Source organism: Rana temporaria, chromosome 13 (assembly GCF_905171775.1).
Source record: "Rana temporaria chromosome 13, aRanTem1.1, whole genome shotgun sequence".
In the NCBI taxonomy this organism is placed as follows: Eukaryota; Metazoa; Chordata; class Amphibia; order Anura; family Ranidae; genus Rana; species Rana temporaria.
Genome location: NC_053501.1, coordinates 29,796,271 through 29,818,374, shown reverse-complemented (window position 1 = coordinate 29,818,374; position 22,104 = coordinate 29,796,271). Strand labels below are relative to the sequence as shown.

Below are 22,104 nucleotides of genomic sequence, written 5' to 3'. Positions count from 1 at the left end.
AGTGACTACACAGGAAGTGTATTAATTTCTCACTGATGTCTACAGAAGCAGCAGTAAACAACATAATGCGTGAACATCAATATCTCCAAATTTTTAGCCATAGGACTCACGGGTAGAAGCACAGTGCTTTTCGAAACTGCATATGATTTCTGTCTTTCTACAAAAGACTTTACAATGGAAAGTAGGAGTGCAGTTTAGTTAAAGCGCTTGTTAACCCCCCCAAAAAAATGATCCTGTTCCCTTAAACCATGTTATATATTACAGCGATGGTGCTGTGTAATTTGGCAGCCTGTATCACCTGAAATATCTTGTTGATCCTGCTTGGTTTTGCCCTCCCCTCTGTAAACTGACCACAGTGTATCATGGCTGCTGAGCCCTGCCAACGTGGTCAGTTTACGCGCCTCGGTCATCCGCAGCTCTCCTGTCCTCTCCTGTCCTCCTATCTCCCCTCCCTGCCTGTCAGCTCATACCAGGGCCTCTCTGCTCCCCTCCCCGCGGCTATAAAACGATGTTAGGTTTATACCATCCTCATTGTTAGATAACATGTGTCCTAGTGCCTGTGCTTTATAAAAAAAAATGCTGATTTCTACCTGATTTCACAGCGCCTCCTGGCACTCACGTGACTCCTTGGTTCTCTCCTCCTCTTCTGTCAGTGGGAGTTCTCGGTCCCGTCCGCTGGAGCTGTCAGACGGGGAAGAGGAGAGAGGAGGAGTCACGTGAGCGCTGGGAGGCGCTGTGAAATCAGGTAGAAATCTGCATTGTTTTTTATAAAGCACAGACGCTAGGACATCATGTTAAGTAGGGTCAGTTCTGTGGACCATGCACCATTTGTGTGGATGGTCCATAGAACCATCTGCTATCAGCTAGAGGTAGAGTATGATAGGCTAAATTATCCACTGGCCTTTTCCCTGCAATGCACACAGAGAGGAGCTGTTTAGCTTCCTGTGACCATCACCAACACCAATACAAGTCTCCTAGTCTGGATTGTGAGCCAATGTACATACTGGGTGGACTATAGTGCAGATCCGATGAACAGAAGCGATATTCTTCTTTTGGGATTGTGCACCCTGATGAGGTAAGTGTATTTTTACATGAAATGTATTGATCTAAGCAGTCTATCACCCTCCAGCAACACAAGCAGTGACATGTGGTAGTGTTGGCTGCAAATAACAATGCAAAGTATATTTTGTTGCAATAACAAAAAAAAACAAAAAAACGCTGGAGGGAACATTGTGATGCAACAATTGCAGGGATACAATACCCCTTAGAAATGATTTTATTGGGCACTAAAAAAGTAGTTTTACCTGTTTAATGTGAGTACAAATAATCAATGCAAAGCAAGATGTGTGTAAGCTGCTCAGACTGTATGGGGATGAAGTCTTGTGCTCACCACTGTGCTGGCTGGGAAGGGAGCTTGTCTATGCTCCAAGTAATGGCAGAGAGTGATAGGTGTCACGGGAGTCGCACATCAAGTCAAAGCCTGCTGTGTGATAGTGAATAGCAGTCTCAGCCTGGACCCCCCAGACGACGCTGTTGACGCGTTTCACTCCATCCCCTTGAGTAAGCTCTGGTGGTCGGAGTCTCTAGGTGGAAGGGGGCGGTTAAATGCATCATCGGCCACCACTGGAAGTTATGGTGTGATGTTATTGTAAAGGGCTGGTCAAAGAGGTTGTGCGTTTAAGGAAGTGTATACACAGAGCAACCACAGAAGATCTGGTTGCAAGGTATTAAATTGTCAGCCTCTTGCAAGGTGTATGCAGGAGTTTGAGAATAAGGCTAAAATGCAAATATTCTACTCTCAAATACAAATAATTGATAATATATTGGTAATACTGAGATGTTTGATAACCTTGAAAGTCCGCTTTGTGTTGAGTTTGTTGCATGATATGGTTTTTTGAGATGTGAATATTTCTTGGTTTTTATTGAACCAATTTATCTGCCCCAAAGAATCATAATTAGAGCACACCACAGCCTACAACCTAGTGAAAGAGTCTGCGTACTTCAACATTACCGGCAATGCAAGATTAAAGCCCAATTGTGAAAAAAACAAGACCAATAAGCGAAGGCTGCATGAAAACAGTAAGTGATAAATATGTTACCGTTTCTTACTACTCAAAGTTTCTCCAGCCCCAGCAGAACTGGTCTAGATCAGTGTTTCTCCACCTTCAAATAAAAATTTTGGGTTGACTGGCCCTTTACAGGAGCAGACTCGTGTTTAGGATCTAAAGATAGCGTTGATAGTGTAGACATAGCCAATTGTACTGAAACCTGTTATCCAATTGCATGTTTAGGTTGACAATAAAGAAAACCTATACAAGTGGGCAAATCATGTTTCTTGTAAGAATCTTCAAAAGAAAAAAATGATCCATCAATAAAAGCAAAAAAGTAAAGATGACTAAGGGCCTGTATCGACAAGCTTGTGCTTCTCTTTCTATACAAATAAATACCGTATTTGCCGACGTATAAGGCAACTGGGTGTATAAGACTACCCCTATTTTTCCAGAGAAAACATAGGTTTTGGGCTATACTCGCCGTATAAGACTACCCAGCCCTCAGGGGCAACACTATTTTTAAAAAAACATTAGAAACATGGAGAAAAAAAAGCAAGAATGCCAACTACTCATTCGCCATGCTGTGATATGTTATACAGTGAATCAAATAATAACACAGACAGAGATCTCTTGAATGCCACACCTCTGGAAAGTAGAATTTTCACTAACCACCTCTGGAAAGTAGAATTTTCACTAACCACCTCTGGAAAGTAGAATTTTCACTAACCACCTCTGGAAAGTAGAATTTTCACTAACCAAAGTGATACCACTTTTGGGTTACATTCTATGGGAATTGTTCACCAAAATGCATTTAATAAATGTATTAAATTCACTAGTAAAACAACCACCCCCTGTCCTATGTCCCAGATTCACCAGTCCCTCTTGGGTGCCTGGGACCTCAAAGGCACACAGCAGGATGTATAGAGGTGGGAGATCAGTGAATGGATTTACCCTGTGAAGTATGGTGGGCAATGTATTATTTTAATGAATACAAAGCCTGCTTGAATTGGCAGAGGCTGTAACATCATCAGCCCACGCCTTTCTCGCTCTCAAAGCCAATCAGAGCAGGCTACTGTATGTAGCCTGCTCGGATTGGCAGAGGTTGTTTCTCCAATCTGAGCAGGCTCTGTATTAATTAATATAATTAATTGCCAGGATTGGCACAGCGGCGTATACTGTATGTAGATGAAGCTACATACAGTATTACCGGACATCTAACGGGCTGACATCCATTGGGCGGCATTCTGTACCCGGTGTATAAGACGACCCCCGATTATTGGGCATTAAAAGGTCGTCTTATACGCTGGAAAATATGATAGGAATTCAAAATCAGCTTCAAGCAGGTTGAAGTCAACAGCAGATAAATTGCACCAGCTAATGAACTGTGACCCCAGGTTCACACTTGTGCAGGTTTGCTGCCTGCAGCAAGCTGCCTTTGCTGATCTACACAAGCCCAAAGCCCATCAACACAGGCCCTATACCAGCGGCTCACAGCTGTACCTCATCAATTCTTCTGCGTGCCTCTTCAACCTCTTTATCTTGATTCTCGGTTTCAATTGTATATGTCCCAGCATCACTCAAGCTGTCCTCTTCTTCATTCCTCTTGCCTTGCACAGGATTGTGATCAGGTGCTGGGGGCAAAGAAGGTACAACAGTGGTAGACTCCATTGGTTTGGTAATTTGTTGCATGATCCCAGATAACAAAGGTAGGCTCGTAGGCGGTTCAATTGTCTTTCTGGCTGCTGCTTCTGCTGCTTCTTCACGCAGGAATTCACTGGCAAATTCTTGAGCCAACTTGGATTTCTTGCCAATGCTTCCAAAGTTTTTCGAAGGAGGCTTTGCTGTTATAGGGGTGGAAGTATTTATTCGGTCATCAGTCTTTTCTCTTCTGAAGGAGTTGGATCTTTGAGGAAAGGAGGAGTTGGTCGGGGGTTTGGTAAGAGATGGTGGTGGCGATGTCCCATTTGTATTTGGCTTCTCTGGCGGTAAAGCTGCTTTCCGTTTATCATTTTTGCCCTTGGAGTCACCATCAGTTTGAGAACCATTTGCACTGTGTGTGAAGGACTGAGACCTCTTTTTTCGTGGGGCGTCGTCGTCAAAGAATTCTATGACAAATGCCTGCTGGTTATGTAACAGCTCTTCTGGTTCCCGTTTAATCTGGCGCTGAAGTTTTCCTTGATCAACTGGGGTAGGTACAGACTCTTTTTCAGGGACTGCTACAGGTTGATCTTCAGAATCGCTTTGTGTACCATCTTCATGTCGGTTACCTACAGAAAGATAAATAGATTTTAGCTGAAAAACTAGGGCTAGAATATTTGCTTTTGAAAAAGCTAAAATGGTAAAAACATTTAAACCTTTGAACTATTTTGGCTAGATTCACAAAGAGTTACGCCGGCGTATCAGTAGATACGCCGTCGTAACTCGGAATCTAATCCGTCGTATGTTTAAATGTATGCTCAAACTGAGATACACTTAAACCTATCTAAGTTACGACGGCCTGCGTCGTCGTATCTTAGGGTGCAATATTTCCGCTGGCCGCTAGGTGGCGCTTCCGTTGAGTTCGGCGTAGAATATGCAAATGAATAGATACGCCGATTCACGAACGAACGCTTGCCCGTCGCAGTAAAGATACGCCGTTTCCGTAAGAGGTACACCGGCGTAAAGATAAAGCTGCCCCCTAGGTGGCCTAGCCAATGTTAAGTATGGCCGTCGTTCCAGCGTCAAAATTTGAAAATTTTACGTTGTTTGCGTAAGTCGTCCGTGAATGGGGCTGGACGTAATTTACGTTCACGTCGAAACCAATACGTCCTTGCGGCGTACTTTGGAGCAATGCACACTGGGATATGTACATGGACGGCGCATGCGCCGTTCGTAAAAAACGTCAATTACGTCGAGTCACCAATCATTTACATAAAACACGCCCCCCTCATCCTCATTTGAATTAGGCGCGCTTACGCCGGTGACTTGTCCTAAATGTTCCCCTATGGGGGAAGTTCCACAACCGACTGCGCAGTCTCCGGGCATGCGCAGTAACATTCTACGGGCAGGCTACGGAAATAGCCGAACAAAACAGCTGTTCGTCAGCTGTGGAACACGGAATCGGCAGCTAGCTGCTGAGACAGATAACCCGGCTTGTGGAGCGTACCATAAGTCAGCAGGGGAGGACGGAAAGCTTCACTGCACCACACCGTCAATTTCATAACATTTCCTCCAGACATGTATATTTATTACATCATTTAAATTGTCTTTCTCTGTAAAACGTCGGGTTTGAAACGGATCGTAGAGGGGGGGGGGGCTGTGTGCGGCTCTATGGGGCTGACAGAGCGGGAGGAGCTCACTGACTGACAATAGAGCGGCCCATCCAGGGCACCAGTCAGCGAGCACCCGGGCGGGGGAGGCTTCAGGGAGGGAGGAGGAGAAGATGACCATCGCCGAGCTTGTTCCACAACCGACTGCGCAGACTCCGGGCATGCGCAGTAGCAGGCTACGGAAATAGCCGAACGCAACAGGTGATCATCAGCTGTTGAGTGGAACAAATACCATAGGCGGAACCAGCTTGTTAAGTCACCGGCCCCATTTACGCTACGCCGCCGTAACTTAGGAGGCAAGTGCTTTGTGAATACAGCACTTGCCTCTCTGACTTAAGGCGGCGTAGCGTAAATACGATACGCTACGCCACCTGAAAGATGCGCCCATCTACCTGAATCCAGCTATTTGTACCCATCATGTTAGGGTGCACAGGTATTTTTTATATCTTAGTATGAATGCCCCACTGCCACTAATAGAGCCTGTTTATTACCAGTGATCTGCAGCCAAGGACCCCTGCAGTAGACTGATATGCCCCCTGTTGAGTCTGATCAATAGCTCCACAATCAGTGAAAGAGCCCACCTTACGCACCTGTTTATTATCATTTTGTTTATGTCTAATAAAAAAGGTCTACTGCGCCTGTTTGCTGCACTTTGCTCTTCACGATAAATCAGTTTTTTCTGATTGTTTTTTTACAGAAATGAAGCCTTGAAGTAGAAATAAATTCAAAACTTTTATTTTCATTTTGGATAGAGTAAGGACACATTATAACTCCTGCCATATTTTTTTTCGCCCTCTGCGTCCCATTGTGGAGATTTCTCTTCACTTCCTGTCTCATAGCCTCATAGGAAGTGAGAGGAAATCCCTGCAAATTAAGGGCATTTCTTGGAGATCTCCAGGTCACCGGCACTAGTGTCTCCAAAGGAAGATTTCCCCCTCTATTGCTTTTTTGGGGACAACCCTAAATTTGGGATTTTCTTTTACTTTCCCTTTCAATGACAATGGTAAACAGGAGAAATAGAGAGGATGAATCTCCCAAACAGGAGCACAGACAGCAATAAAAACTGATAAGCAGGGTCTAATCCCTCTGCACTCTATCCAACACTAAAAAAAGAAGTTTGCCTTTAGTTATACTTTAACATTAGTGAAAGCATTACCACCAAGAAAGAGTATTTTACCTATGTGTTAGGGACTGAGCAGCCCGAAAAAGCATGCTGGGACAACCTTACTCCCTTAAAGTGGAACTTCACTCTCCCAATCAATATTGATTTTTAATCCTCATACTGCTAGCATTAGTAAACACATAAGAAAAGTATATCATATTTACTTTTTTTACATTTCATCAGTTACTTCCTGGTTTCCTGCCTAGGCAAATTATGTCATGCATCCCAGGAGTCTCCAGGAGGGGATGAGAGTTTTTTTTAGCTAAGAACGCTATCCTACATGCATACTTGAGCTAAGGGCAGATGGATTAATATAAAAGCTTTATATAGCACCAACGGTTTGTGCAGCGATTTATAACATGGGGCAGACAGCACCCGTGGTTGCAGGAAAGAGAATCGCTTCATCTATGGCCAGCCTTAGACTCTGTAGCCTGAACTACAGGGTGGGCCATTTATATGGATACACCTAAAACAAAAGTTGGATTCAAAACATATACTAATGTGCCACAAACAGGAAGTTAATATCACCAACCATTCCCATTTTATTAAAGTGGATCCATATAAATGGCCCACCCGGGTGGATCCATATAAATGGCCCACCCTGTAGAAAACTGCCATTAGTTGGTTCTTATGGGCAACACAAGCCCTACAGTTTCCATACATGAGGTGAGGTTCTGACAAAAAAATACCCAAGTCCTGCTTTACGCCTGTCTTACCTTTGAGCGTTCTGTTGTGGATGGGAAGGTCGCTCTTGGTGCTGTATACATCTTCTCCCGGTGATGGCCTTCTAATTAAGCTTGGGTCATTATGAACCAACCAATCAGCCACTTTACTTTCTACAGACATCATCTCTGTTGGTGCGGTTTCTTTCCCTGCTTTCCTCTGTCTCAAGGAGAACTTTGTGACATGGTCTTTAATCTTTATTTTCCCTGGCCGACAATCATCAAACTCAATGGTAAAAGAGGCGTGGCTCTGCACAACTGGAGGGGTCACCGTATCGGTGTCCTTGGTCGGGATTTCATGGACTTGGGCCTCTGGTGTTTTGGCTGGTTGCTGGAAGTCCTTTGTGGGAATTTCAAAATAGCTTGGCTCTCTCCTAAATGAATAGAGAGATTGGTCTGAGGGGTCTCTGTACCCCACATTACAATTCATTTCATCTTCATGTGGAGGCATTCCCTTTGGTCGTTCTGCAGTGTAGAAAAAGAGAAAAAAGCAATGTAGTAACAGGCCAAACTTAAACGTGTGTTATAAAATAAACCCAAGTATTAGAGTAGTGGCAAACAGTCCGCTGCCATGTCTGTATTGTGTTTCATTTATTTGTTCAGCCAGCATCCCCCCTGCCGGGATATTGTATTCTGACAGCGAGACCCTCCGCTGTCAGAATACACTGATTAGCAGCTGCAACTGCTAATCAACAAATGTATTCCACCATGTGCCTTTGACAGAAGACAATCAAACAAACGACTTGTGTTAAAGGGGTTGTAAAGGTTTGTGTTTAGGTGAAAAAACACCTGACAATCACCGGCCCCCCAGCCCCCGTTTTACTTACCTGAGCCAGTTCACCTGCTCTGCGAGTCCCCGGCGTTCCTCTTCTCCACTGAGTTTTGGCGCTGATTGGATAGATTAATAGCAGCGCAGCCATTGGCTCCCGCTGCTGTCAATGAAATCCAATGGCGCGGCTGCCGGGGGGGGCCCGAGTCATACACTCGGCGGCTATTATGGACGGCAAGTGTATGACACAAGTGCACACCTGCATTATAACCCCCTCAGGAGAGAGCTTCCCAGAGGGGGTTAGCTATTGCGGGGAGGAGCCGCGAGAGCTGCCATGGGACCCCAGAACAGGAGGATCACTCTGTGCAAAACAAACTGCACAGTGGAGGCAAGTATGATATGTTTGTTATTTAAAAAAAAACACTGAACCTTTACACCCACTTTCAGTGGGGGCAGTCACACATTTACTTGAATTTATCAGGAACCTGTTGGCCAAATTTTGATCAATATATAGCCATCTTTAAGCCCATGTCACACTAGCAATTATGTTGCCTGTAAAAAAAATTGCTAAAATGTGTAGCGAAATTTGCTTGCATATGTTGCTCCGTAAACAACTGTATTAGGAGATACGTCGCTCACATGCTGATGAAACCTATTCAGAATGTAAGTCGCCAGTGAAAGAGCAACACTCCTCTCATCTAACGCTGTATCTTGATCTAGGCCAACAAGGCCTAGGGCAGCACTTTGCAGGGGGCAGCATGAAAAGAGTCCCCACCGGCTGGCGCTACACTTTTAGCCCCCCTTTACAGTGCAGTCCCCTTTATATCACAGTGCCCCCCTGACATTACAGTGTCCCCTTTACAGTGCAGTCCCAGTTACAATAATGTAAAGTGGACTCCACCATAAAGGGGCACTATAATGTAAAGGGGGGCTGTGGACACGGATATAAAAAGGTAGGGACTGTGCTGTAAAGGGGAGTATTGGTGTGAAGGGGGCTGAGGACAGACTTTGGCCCAGATTCACAGACAGCGGCGCACATTTATGCCGCCGTAGCGTATCTCCTTTACGCTACGCCGACGCATCGCAGAGAGGCAAGCACTGAATTCACAAAGCCAGTGCTGCCAAAACTGCGCTGGGTTTCCTAGGCGTAAGCCGGAAGTGGGCGTGAGCCATGCAAATGAGGCGTGACCCCATGCAAATGATGGGCCGAGTCGCCAGACAGATACGTATAACGAACGGCGCATGCGCCGTCCTGTGGACACATCCCAGTGCGCATTTTTAGAATCACGTCGGAACTACTCCGTAAGATACGTCGGATCACTGCCTACGACGTGAATGTAACCTACGCCTAGTCATATTCACGTCCAACGTAAACGACGTAAAATACGCCGTCTTGTGTTCCCTGGTGAAGCCCTTTGCATGGATGCTGCTAAGTTACACCTCCTTTATGGGGCATAACTTTACGACGGACGTATGACTTTACGCGCACTGCGTCGGGCGCACGTACGTTAGTGAATCGCCGTATATCCCTCATTTGCATATTTGAATAGAAAATGAATGGGAGCGCCAAATGCGTCCAGCGTAAATATGCACCCACTCAACGCCGGCGTAGGCAAGTTACGTCGATGGGATGAAGCCTGTTTTTAGGCGTATCTTAGTATGTGGGTCCGGCGCACAGATACGACGGCGCATATTTGCACTTATGCGGCGTATCTGGAGATACGTTGGCGCAAGTGCTTTGTGAATCCGGGTCTTTGTGAATATCCCATCCCCCTGACCCATCCACCACAACCACCATCCTTCCACGGCACGGTCCCTGGTGACAAAAAGGTTGGGGACCGCTGCTATAGACCCTACTGTCTGTAGTCACACCTGATAGGACTTTGATGTCATATTTATGAATATCTTTTGCTTACAGACCTTGGACTATTTAGAGCAGTGTTCCTCAACTGCAGTCCTCAAGGCGCCCCAACTGGTCATGTTTTCAGGATTTCTAAATAAAAAGTAAATACTAAAGGCAGTAAAAATGATCAAATCACCAGTGCAAAATAATGGAAAGCCTGAAAACATGACCTGTTGGGGGGCCTTAAGGACTGGAATTGAGAAACACTGATTTAGGGTACACCAATCCCCTTTGCGCCATAGCACATTTTCTAATGGGCCAACTACTATAAAGCTTACTTACCTGGAAAATGGTCTTCCGGCCTCCTCCCTTCATGTTTTTCATGCATGTTATTTTCATCCTCATCTCCCCACCAAGATGGCTGACCATAGAGCGGTGTGCGATATATTGAGGGCTCTGTAAAAAAGAAAAAAAAATCTCATTATCAGCTTATAAGACAAAAAAAAAACTTTTTTCAGTCTGGCATTCTAATCAGGAGCTTCACAAGCCCTCACGCTATGATGTGGTACCACCGGTACTGAAAAGTGACTTCTAATTACATGGCATAATTTACTGGCGGAGGCCCAATACAAAATTCTCCATAACAGAACCCTGGTGTTTCAGGCCTGTGTATACAACACTGTGTCAGGTTTACACAAAACAGGAACATTGGGAGTTCAAAGCAAAAGCAGATTCCCATAGAAGGCCGCCAGAACAGTCCATGCAAACAATCGGAGCAAAAGGGAAAACAAATAAATAGGAGAAAGCAATGGCGGGGAAGGAGTTAACACGTACCGCTGGGGGGTTTCTTCTCCACCTTTTCCTGTTTCCCTGGCGACGAGTCTACGTGAGAAGCTTGTTCTTTAAGCTGTTCTTTCCTCATATTCACCGAAGTCTTTAAATTCATCTGAAGTTGGCTGGTGTATTTCTCATGCTAAAAAAAAAAAAAAAAAAAAAAAGAAATCATTGGGAAAACGCCTTCGAAAAAAGTTTAAAAGATCAACTCCTTCTGAACATATTATTTTAAAAAGGTTAAGTACGGCAGCTTCCATCTTTCAGGACTCCGGTGTCAAGACATTTGCACCTGAATTTTTAACCCCATCTGTCTGTTGAGGTCATTACAGACAGGTGATTGCATCAAACGTCTGCATGCGCAGCTCAGTGTACATTCATTAGAAGACTTCAAGTAACTGTCTTATTGCAGAAGAGACATAGGGGGAGATTTTCTAAAACTGGAGGCCGGGTTCTACCGGATCGCATGTCATTTGTACAGGAAATCGCACCACATTCCTGTACAATGCAACAGTATGTATGGCTCAATTCGCACTGGACCTGCACCAAAAACGTGCAGGGCCCTTTTTTTGTCCGCACTGGAATCAGACCGCATGGGTGTTCAGACCCATGCAATCTTATTCAATCCAAATCCACAGTTCTGTGAACTGATTTGAGGGTTTTATTAACTTTATATTGACACCTGCAGCGGTTTGCAGAGCACAGCGTGAACTGCCCGCGATTCTGGTGCGGTGAAGGAACCGCACAGGAATGGTTGTGGTTCCCGCACCGCATCAGTGTGAACCTAGCCGGAGAGTGCAGAATCTGGTACAGCTCTACATAGAAACCAATCAGCTTCCAGGTTTTATTGACAAAGCTTAAAGGGGTTGAAAGGTTCGTTTTAAAAAAAATAAGAAACAAACATGTTATACTTACCTCCTCAAGAGTTTTGCACAGAGCGGCCCCGATTCTCCTCTTCTGGGGTCCCTCAGCGGTGCTTCTGGCACCTCCTCTTCCCGAGTGCACCCACAGAGAGCCGCATTCCATGGGGGCACTCGTGCGGGCGAGCTCCTGAGTCCTGCTGCTGCGTCCATTGACACAGACCGCAGGACTCGGCCCCACTCAGTGGTTTTGCACAGAGCAGCCCAGATCCTCCTCTTCTTGTAGTGCTTCTGGCCCCTTCCTTCTGTTGAGTGCCCACAAAGCATGCAGCTTGCTATGGGGGCACCCAAGCCGAGCCACAGCTCACTGTGTCCATTCAGACGTGGCTCAGCCCCGTCCCCTTTCTCTCCTCATTGGCACTCCCTGCAGCGGTCGGGGTATCTCCCTGCAGTAGCAGCAGCAGCTCCCTCCTGCCTGTGCTCTTCTTCCCCTGATCACAGCTGAAGTAGGGGAATTCCACAGCGGCTCCCTCCTGCCTGTGCTCTTCTCCCCCTTATCACAGCTGTAGTAGGGGAATTCCACAGCGGCTCCAGGCTCCAGAGGCTATTTTCGCTTTGCACAAGCTCCACTTTTGTGAGTTCATTTTTAAATCATTAATAAATATTGTTCACTTTGTTTACTACACTATGGAGGTTGCACTGTTCCCTTTTTCTTTCATCATGGTAAACGGTAGCAAGTCAGGATCACTATAGATACCAATTACAAACGATATGGACTAACCTTCAATGCTTCCTCCGGTACCTTATGCTGAATTTGTTCCAACACATACATATTGATATGTAGACAAACAGATAAGGAAAAAAGAAAACCACAGTGACTAATGTACATTCAGATATCAACACCCTGTATTGTGCTCAAGAAGAAGAGGGAATGCAGAGGACTTTCATCCAGCAAAAGTGAGTGGAACTCAGATGGGGCCTTGAATATGCATTTCAGTGATGAAGAAATGTATTTATTAAATTGGAAATATAGTAACAAAGTGAATCTCTCATATGCCAGAAAAGATCACTGTGTTGCAAAATGGCCAAAAGAGAATGTGCAAAACATTTACAACCATTTCTCAAAAAAAACAAAAACATAATAAAATGATCTCCTGTGCCTTTGACTGCTGCATCTTGGCACCATGTTGTAGCTTTTCCGTTGCACAAATTGAGGAGAAAGTGTGTTAAAGTGGACCTGAACACCAAATAAAAAAATATCCCCTATAGACTATCTTTGAAGAATGAATTGTGTCCAAGCAGTAGCCTCAAAGATTTACCCATCGTCTTGAATTCCTCCAAAAAAATGGCAGTACAATTCCTGTGCCTTGAGGACTATAGCTGCTTATTGGCAGTATAAGATCATCTGAGGCAGGGGTCCCCAATCCTCAGGTCACAGACCGGAGCCGGTCCATGGCCTGTTTATGACCGGGCCACACAGCAGGAGATGAGCGGCCACCGCGGTTCGCACTGAGCTATCACAGACCGCAGTTGCCACTCACCTCCTGCTGTGTGGCCATGCCTAGGTGTTGTCTCATGGCTCCTCCGCCCACCCACCCAACCAACCATGTCATCCAATCAGCAGGGCAGGGGGCGGAAGGAGCTGCAGATCGGAATGGAGAGCAGACTGCAGAAGAATTGTGATGGAGGAGGCTCTGATTGCTAGGGGCACTGTAATATAAAGGGCACTGTAATCACTACAGTGCCCCTTTACAGTGCAGTCCCCTTTACATGACAGCCCCCCTTTACAGTGTAGTCCCCTTAACATCACAGTGCTCCTTTTATTGCATAGTGCCCCCTTTATAGTGCAGCCTCCTCAACATCACAGTCCCCTTCACAGAGCAGTTCCTATTACATTAATGTAAAGTGGACTGTAATGTAAAGGGACACTGTAATGTAAGGAGGAGTTGTGATTGAAGGGGAACTGAAGACACCGATATAAAGAGGGGGACTGTGCTGTAAAGGGGGGGCTGAGAACAAACTCTGAATATCCAACCAACAACCGCCCCCCCGGCCCCTGTGAAAATTGTCTGCCGTTAAACCGGTCCCTGCTGCCAAAAAGGTTGGGGACCGCTGATGTAAGGTACTGCTGTCTCTGACTGCTAGTGTCACAAGATTTGAAGTGAGATTGTTCTCCTTGCTGTGGAGGAAGGCGTCTATGGGGACATGCAGTGCAAGGATCTCCCTGCTTCTTTTATCTATTATGTGGATCTGTACATCTAAACCTCATCCGCTACTTATTGTTCATTACTCCACCAGTCATTAGATCACCAGTGATCAGGGGGACAGCTCTGACATGAGGAAGCAAAGTCCTGCCTCAACCAAGATGACCGCCTCTACACAGATCAAGGAATGGTACGTCAATCAATGGGGAAAGGGTGAACGGCAGGCAAAAATAAGGACTAGTCCTTTCTCCTCTGCTCTTCTCCACCATAGAAATCGTTTTTTTTAGCTCCCACAATTCAGTGTCGGGAGACAGAGCAGCCACTCATCATGCTTTAGCATTGTCATATGGAAGCTGGAAAGAATGTGCCAAGCCATTGCAAGTTCCAACTTTTAGAAAGCTGAAGATCGTACAGAAATTTAATGGGCTCTGGCCACAAATCTAAACAGCAGGGGAGAAAGTACAACAGCATTGGGCTTACTTTACGTGAAACTTCACTCTCCCAATCAACATTGGTTATTTTTAATCCCTGTGCTGCTAGCATTAGTAAATAGACAGCAAAGTATATCATTTACTTGTTTTAAACTATTTTTTTTTTACATTTCTTCAGTTACTTTCTGGTTTCTTGCCTAGGCGAATTATGTTATACATTCCAGGAGTCTTCAGGAGGGGAGGAGGCGTTTTCTAAGCTAGTTACAAACCATACTCAAGATGGCCATGGCCAGAAATGCTAAGAGGGGGTGTTTTTCAAAGTGATTTTTCAACAAAATAAAGCATAGAGACATGGATGGATGGGGGAGTTTGCGTTGAATATTAAAAATCAATAGCGTTTTCAGTGCTCAGATGCAGTGAAGATCCGCTTTAAAAAAAGTTCCCCCCCATATAGGTTTACTTTTAAGAAAACACTAGAAACTAATGGAGCCAACCAAATGTCACTAACTGAGCATGTATTCTAAGATATGAAAATAATTCTATGTATTGTCAATTTTTTTTTGTCTAGAGTGCAATGCCTATTGAGGCATAAGCTCCTTTAACAATTTAGCAGTTAATTACCGGGTAAATGATCCAGGGCATTGTATTCATATGAGACTTTTCCGCATTCCTTTAAATGTACTAAATAGACCATAAACCAGTAAATTCACCACCTGACTCCCAGGGATTGAGAGACTAATCTGCTTTTCATGTGACCTCAGTATGTCATTGCACAATCAGAATGCCACCAGGAAGAAACCTTCAGCCAGTGCAGCAGTTAGAAAGGATATCGTAGCCAAAGCGGATAGCGTCATTCAGTTTGAGGGTGATGTATTTCTGATCGGGGATCCTCACATCATTCACAAAGGTCTGCAAGGAAAGAAGGAGATGATACAAATGAGAAATTGGCTTCTTCTACAAGGCAAGCAATAAATATTTTATTTTTCAGAACATTTGTTGTGTACTTATTTTAGGGAGCTATCACAAGACACATGGCTGGCTAGTAGGGTCATGATAGAGGATTGGGTTTGCTGTAGATGGAGGTGTAAGGGTATTTTTAACATTCTATCACAGATCTGAAATGGTTAAAGCATTATCATATAAGAAAAGTAGTAACTACAAAGATGTACCTGTATAACAAGGGGCGCTCCTATTTCTGGACTGTTCGGACCTGCAATGTTGTTTCTGTGGTTACATAAACGATTTCCTCCAGTACACCTCTAGTGAGTAGTTAGTAGACAGGGAGGTGGGCTCTATATTGCAATAGTCATTCGTCACTGGATGCCAACCTGACACAGTGCCCGCCTTCTTGTCTCAGTTGACCAGTAGTGACAAGTGACGGCTTCATTAAAAGGGACAGCGCAGGTTGCATGTTAACAAAACGGGGGCTTTGTACTTATTTATTGACTTGCAACGTCTTAAAATAAACTACTTTGCCTATGCCAGTAGAGTAACCGGTTCACTTTACTGTAGGCACTGGAAGTATTCAGTACTTACATTCTTCATGGTACAACATTAGCTTGATCTGCCACCTGAACCCCTAAATTTCTGTGAAAATGTTGACCTTCTAAGAAAGTCTGGAAAGTGCAAAATCTGCTGCAAATGTGCATAGTAGCCAATCAGCTTCTAACTTCAGCTTGTTCAATTAAGCCTTGACAAAAATTTGGTTTCTATGCTGAGCAGCACCAGATTTTGCACTCCCCAGTGCAAAGTGGACCCCAAAGTGTACAACAGACTATGCATTCACTCAAGTGATAACACTAAGGCCTAGTACACACGAGAGGATTTATCCGCGGATACGGTCCAGCGGACCGTTTCCGCGGATAAATCCTCTTGAGGATTTCAGCGGATTTGGATCCGATGGAGTGTACTCACCATAGGATCGAAATCCGCGCCGAAATCCCCTCGCGATGACGTGTCGCGCCGTCGCCGCGATGATGACGCGGCGACGAGCGCGACGCTGTCATATAAGGAATTACACGCATGCGTCGAATCATTACGACGCATGCGGGGGATCCCTTCGGAAGGATTGATCCGGTGAGTCTGTACAGACCAGCGGATCAATCCGTTGGGATCAATTCAAGCGGATAGATTTGTAGACATGTCTACAAATTTTTATCTGCTTGAATTGGGAAATTTCCGCGGATAAATATCCGCAGGAATGTACACACCATAGAATCTATCCGCTGAAACCGATCCGCTGAGATTTTTCAGCGGATGGATTCTATGGTGTGTACGGGGCCTAAGACCTTGGCTGCTCAGGGGAAATTGGGAGAATGTCCTGTGTTCCTCCATACCCCAAAGTACCAAATATTTCTCTGAGCTTTAGCAAAAGTATGCAGCAGCTGAAAAGTGTGGGGAAGGCAAGTACTGACTGCATAAAGGCCATAATGTAAAGCAGACAATTGTAACCAGGGTTCCATGGAACGCTAAGGCTCATCAACCCCCTGGGGGGTTCCTTGAGCGTTGGCAAATGGACACCTCATCTTATGGCACCTGCATAGTTCTCTGAGCAGTGCAACCTGGCAAAACCAGTACCATGACACAACTGTTTTGTGAGCGGTCTGTGAAAGAGGCATTCTTCCAACTGACAGCCTAGGAACATTTTCCCCCCCATTTACCCCAGAAGAATGGTTTTAGTAAGGGTTCCCTGAATACTGAAAATTATTTTTGGGGATCCTGTGGGGTAAAAAGGTTGAGAAAGGGTGCTCTAAAAAAAGGTTATTTCCTGAGTATGGGCAATCTGGCAACTTTTTAAAAACGATATTCATAATCGAAAACACTTTTTTTTTCTTCTATTTTTAGAAATTGTACATTTATACAATTGGGGGTACTTAAAAAAAAAAAACATGTGCTAATATAAACTAAGGCCCCTTTCACACTTGTGCGACTTCAAAGTCGCGTGATTTTGCTGCAATTTTACAGCAATTTCACGGGCGCGACTTTGACATGATTTCAGGGAATGCCTGTGTAACTCGAATCAAAGTTGGACCAAAGCAGTGCAGGGACTACTTTGAAGTCGGAACGACTTGAAGTCGTACTAATATGAATGGTTGTCATTGGAAATCATGGGGAACGACTTGTCATGCGACTTTGCAGTCCCAAATCGTGGGACAAGTTGTACAAGTGTGAAAGGGGCCTAAATGAGATATGTTAATAGGGTGCAGACTTAACATTTGCAGTGATACTTTTTTTTTGTAGTAAACATATTAATAGCAACTGTAACGGGTTGTCACAATGCTGTGATAATAATAGTACTTGGCCATCTTTTAGGCCTCCAGTGGCGAGATGTCCCTTGCAGAAATCCAACTTTGGCATTTCACTATTTTACTTCACAGAAACTGTAGCAAGATGATGGGACCCTTAAGAAGACCGAGACCCCCTCTGTCCTGGATAGGGCCGAGAGCCTGGATGCCACAGCCATTGGGATATAAAAAGTTGACCAAAGATTCAGTCAATTTGAAAAACAGATTTTAGCCTCCATAAACATGCAACAAGTCCAAACCGAAACCCTGAAAACGTCATCGAAATTGCAACATAAGGGCATTACTATACAAGCTTGGGCATCTCAGCAGCTTGCATTCTGAGCAGCTGCTCAACAGTAATAAAGACATGAAATCTCCAGGACGGCTTTTCTTTAAAAAGACCCAGATTAGTGTTCCTATTTTAATGAACACGTGTAACTCAAGATGTGTGCGTATGAGGGCTCAGGTCTCCACGGGACGTCATACAACTGCAGTACTGTCTGCTATACTGTAGTTGCAGCAGGAGTGTGAACATTACTCAAATGAAAGGTTTGGGGCCTAAAGGATGGTGTCTGTTTCAAACATCCAACTTTATTTAAATTGCCTGCAAGATATTGGATGTTTTGAAGGGAACATTTAGTGGTTCATGCTTGTCTGTTCATTTGATATAAAAGTTCAGTCCTCATCTATACACCTTAGAGACTTTGGACCGGATTAGAAAGCCCGGCGTTACGCTACGCCGCCGTAACCTAGTGAGGCAGGTTCTGTATTCAGAAAGAACCTGCGCCCTAAGTTACGGCGGCGTAGCGTATGTGGTCCGGCGTTAGCCCGCGTAATACAAATTATCCAGGCAGTGGGCGTGTTGTATGCTAATCAAGGCTGACCCCACGTAAATGACGTTTTTGACTTACGCCGTATGCGGCGTCCGTGAACGTATCCCAGTGCGCATGCTCAAAATTACGCCGCAATAGTCGATGCTTTCGACGTGAACGTAACTTACGCACAGCCCTATTCGCGAACGACTTGCGCAAACGACGCAAAATTTGACGCTGGCCCGACGTCCATACTTAACGTACGTTTCTGAATCGGCGTATCTACCTAATTTGCATATTCAAAGCGGAAGTCTTGGGCAGCGCCCCTAGCGGTCAGCGTAAATATTGCACCCTAAGATACGACGGCGTAGGAGACTTAACTTCTACAAATGTAATGTCTCTTTTCTGGTTCCCCAGCAAAAAATTCATTTCAAGTATCGTTCTAGTTTTGGAGATGAAAAGTGAAATGTAAAATGTGAAATCTGAATCCAAATTGCATCCATTCATCCAGCCGGTATGATCACAGAAAGAATATTTTACAACTGATAGGCATCAGAACTTACTCCATTTAAGCTCCCGAGATCTTTCACACGGTGCTCATCCTTCTCGCTGTCGTAGTTGATGACGGCGTGCTGTTTATCCACACTGCGGGACTGAGAAAACATACAGATCTATAATTCATCTGATGCTGTCAGGAATAATGCAGGCAGGTGCACTGTACAGAGAGCTATGGGTCTAGATCTGGTTTACTAGCATAAAACTTCACGAGCCTGAGCTGGGCCTTCTTGGACAAGGGCCAAAATATTTCTTTATAAATGAATGCATAATCCCATTATTCCAAGTGAATGAATACAGACAACAGTGCATACCATAGGTTGGAGAATAAACAATTGATACAACTGCTGCACTGAAAATAGTCTAGCAGCAACTCAGAGTCAAGTTACATATTAAAGGAGTTGTAAAGGAAAACATTTTTTTGCTGAAATGACTGTTTACAGGGTATAGAGACATAATAGTTAACTGATTCCTTTTAAAAATGATTAAACATAGATAAAAATCAATCATATAATGTACCTACAGATTCAGTTTCGTTTTTGCATGCCGTTTCCTGCTTCTGTGATGTACAGAGACTAAGAGCCAATACAGGGCAGTGATGGTTTGGAAAACTAAACTGATTGGTGTTGAGGGGTTTTAGACACACAGGGCCAGATTCACGTCCGATCGCGTAACGTATCTGATTTACGTTACGCCTCCGCAATTTAGACGGGCAAGTGCTGTATTCTCAAAGCACTTGCTCCGTAAGTTGCGGCGGCGTAGCGTAAATCGGCCGGCGTAAGCCCGCCTAATTCAAATTTGGAACAGTGTTTTATGTAAATGTTGTGTGACCAGACGTGATTGACGTTTTTCCCGAACGGCGCATGCGCCGTGGAATTTCCCAGTGTGCATTGCTCCAAAGTACGCCGCAGGGACGTCATTGGTTTCGTTGTGAACGTAAATGACGTCCAGCCCCATTAACGGACGACTTACGCAAACAACGTAACTTTTTCAAATTTCGACGCGGGAACGACGGCCATACTTAACATTGTTACGCCGCACTTACGCCACCATATAGCAGGGGTAACTATACCCTGGGAAAAGCCTAACGTAAACGGTGTAACTTTACTGCGTCGGCCGGGCGTACGTTCGGGAATTTGCGTATCTAGCTAATTTGCATACTCGACGCGGAATTCGACGGAAGCGCCACCTAGCGGCCAGCGTAAATATGCAGTTACGATCCGACGGCATAAGAGATTTACGCCTGTCGGATCTAATGGATATCTATGCGTAACTGATTCTAAAAGTCAGTCGCATAGATACGACGGGCCAGATTAGGACTTACGACGGCGTACATGGCGCTGCGCCGTCGTAAGTCCTTTAAGAATCTGGGCCCTAATCTCTATCTTTCCAGGTGTACATTAGAGTAAAGTGCATCCTATTCTATGTATAGCCTCACTAACAAATCAGCAGCTCTTGTCGATGCTGTGATGTAAGTGACAGCCAAGTCACAGTAGAGATTTATATATAGCGTATACATCTTGGGCAGGGCACCCCAGCAAACAGTGACATCATGTATCTTCTGGAATACTGTGGTAAAAGCTTTTCTGGTAGGTGGTAAGAAAACCTGCAGCCAAGAAAAACACTATTGTGTAGACGTTTACAATATTGAACAATGAGCTGCTTTATGGACACCATTAGAAGGCAATAGTTACATAGTCTGGTTAAAAAAAAAAAAGACACAAGTTAAACCAAGAGAAGGGAAAAAATTAATACAATCCTATACAGTGGAACTTCGGATTACGAGCATAATTCGTTTTAGTAGAATGCTCGTAATCCAAAGTACTCGCATATCAAAGCGAGTTTCCCCATTGAAGTCAATGTAAACAAAAATAATTTGTTCCGCATTGACTTCAATGGGATGCATTACCGCATGCAGCCAGAGGTGGGGGGGGCGCCGGAGAGCTTCGGAAAACGGGCAGAAAGGCCAGAGGAATCCTCGGAAAGACTCCGTTCCCGAGCCTCTCCAAGGTTTGCCGAGGTCAGCCGAGCTGTCCTCGGGCCTTTCTGAAAAGCGCCGTTCGGCTTTGCTCAGCTCTGGCGCCCCCACCTCAGGCCAAACGCGGTACTGCACACCGCTTTGGCCTGAATCCTGCTCGTTTCGCGAGACAAAACAAGCAAACCGAGTTAGGATTTTTTAAATACAGTGCTCGTATTGCGATACGTTTGTTAACCGCGATACTCACAATCTGAGGTTCCACTGTATATACACACAAACAATATACCCACAGCTGATCCAGAGGAAGGCAAAAAACCCAATAAAGCACACTCCAATTTTCTCCAGAAGGGGGAAAAAAATCCTTCCTGATCCCCCAAGAGGCAATCGGATATTTCCTGGATCAACTTCCCCCATAAATATTAGTATTCAGGGGTAGCAATGCCCCCGCCACCCCCAAAATGAAATACTGTGTGTATATTTTTTTAGGCAGCATTTCTTTTTTTCTTCCATAGTAAATGGTGCCCACCTTTTAAAAGGTCTCTAAATTGAGACCAACTGTTTTCCTTTAACTAGATCATAAAAGCTATACAGTTGAACCTCGGATTACGAGCATAATCCGTTCCAGGAGAATGCTCGTAATCCAAAGTACTCGCATATCAAAGCGAGTTTCCCCATTGAAGTCAATGGTAACTAAAATAATTTGTTCCGCATTGATTTCAATGGAATGCAATACCACATGCGGCCAGAAGGGGGGGGGGGGGCGCCGGAGAGCCTTGTAAATGGCCGGAAAGGCCCGAGGACACCTTCGGCTGACCTCGGCAAATGCCGGAAAGGCTTGAAAACTGAGTATTTCCGCGTCTTTCCGAGCATTGCCGAACTGTGACGATCAGCCCTGCTCGGCTCCGGCGCCCTCACATCTCAGGCCAAATGCGGTACTGCAGGCCCTATTAGGTTGAATTCTGCTTGTCCTGCAAGACAACGCTGGCAAACCGAGTCAGAATAAAAAAAATAAAAAAAGTTGCTCGGAAATCAAAACACTTGTTAACCGCGTTACTCTTAAACCGAGGTTCCACTGTAATTTCACTTAAAACATGTTTTCCAAAAAATACCATCAAATTCTTGAGGAAAATCTGCGTCCCTCTGCCAGAAAGTTGTCAGTGGGAAGGTTTACCTTCCAATATGACAATGACCCAAAGCACACAGCAAAAATTACCACACAGTGGTTAACCACTTAAGCCCCGGACCTTTAGGCAGCTAAATGCCCAGGCCAGGTTTTGCGATTTGGCACTGCGTC

At 44.8% G+C, this 22,104-nt stretch overlaps 1 protein-coding gene across 5 annotated transcripts in view; it reads right to left on the bottom strand.

The window, feature by feature from the left end:
* The window catches only part of CEP170B (centrosomal protein 170B), a 110,681-nt gene that overhangs the window by 42,561 nt on the left and 46,016 nt on the right, over nt 1–22,104 (bottom strand). For all 5 annotated transcript variants that reach the window (XM_040332687.1, XM_040332688.1, XM_040332684.1 and 2 more), the window contains exons 3-9: nt 18,841–18,930; nt 15,012–15,090; nt 12,328–12,386; nt 10,690–10,828; nt 10,198–10,311; nt 7,238–7,708; nt 3,552–4,318 (exon numbers count right to left, since the gene is read on the bottom strand). In XM_040332687.1, coding sequence (XP_040188621.1) covers nt 3,552–4,318; nt 7,238–7,708; nt 10,198–10,311; nt 10,690–10,828; nt 12,328–12,386; nt 15,012–15,090; nt 18,841–18,930 — 1,719 coding nt within the window. The remainder of the gene's footprint in view (nt 1–3,551; nt 4,319–7,237; nt 7,709–10,197; nt 10,312–10,689; nt 10,829–12,327; nt 12,387–15,011; nt 15,091–18,840; nt 18,931–22,104) is intronic.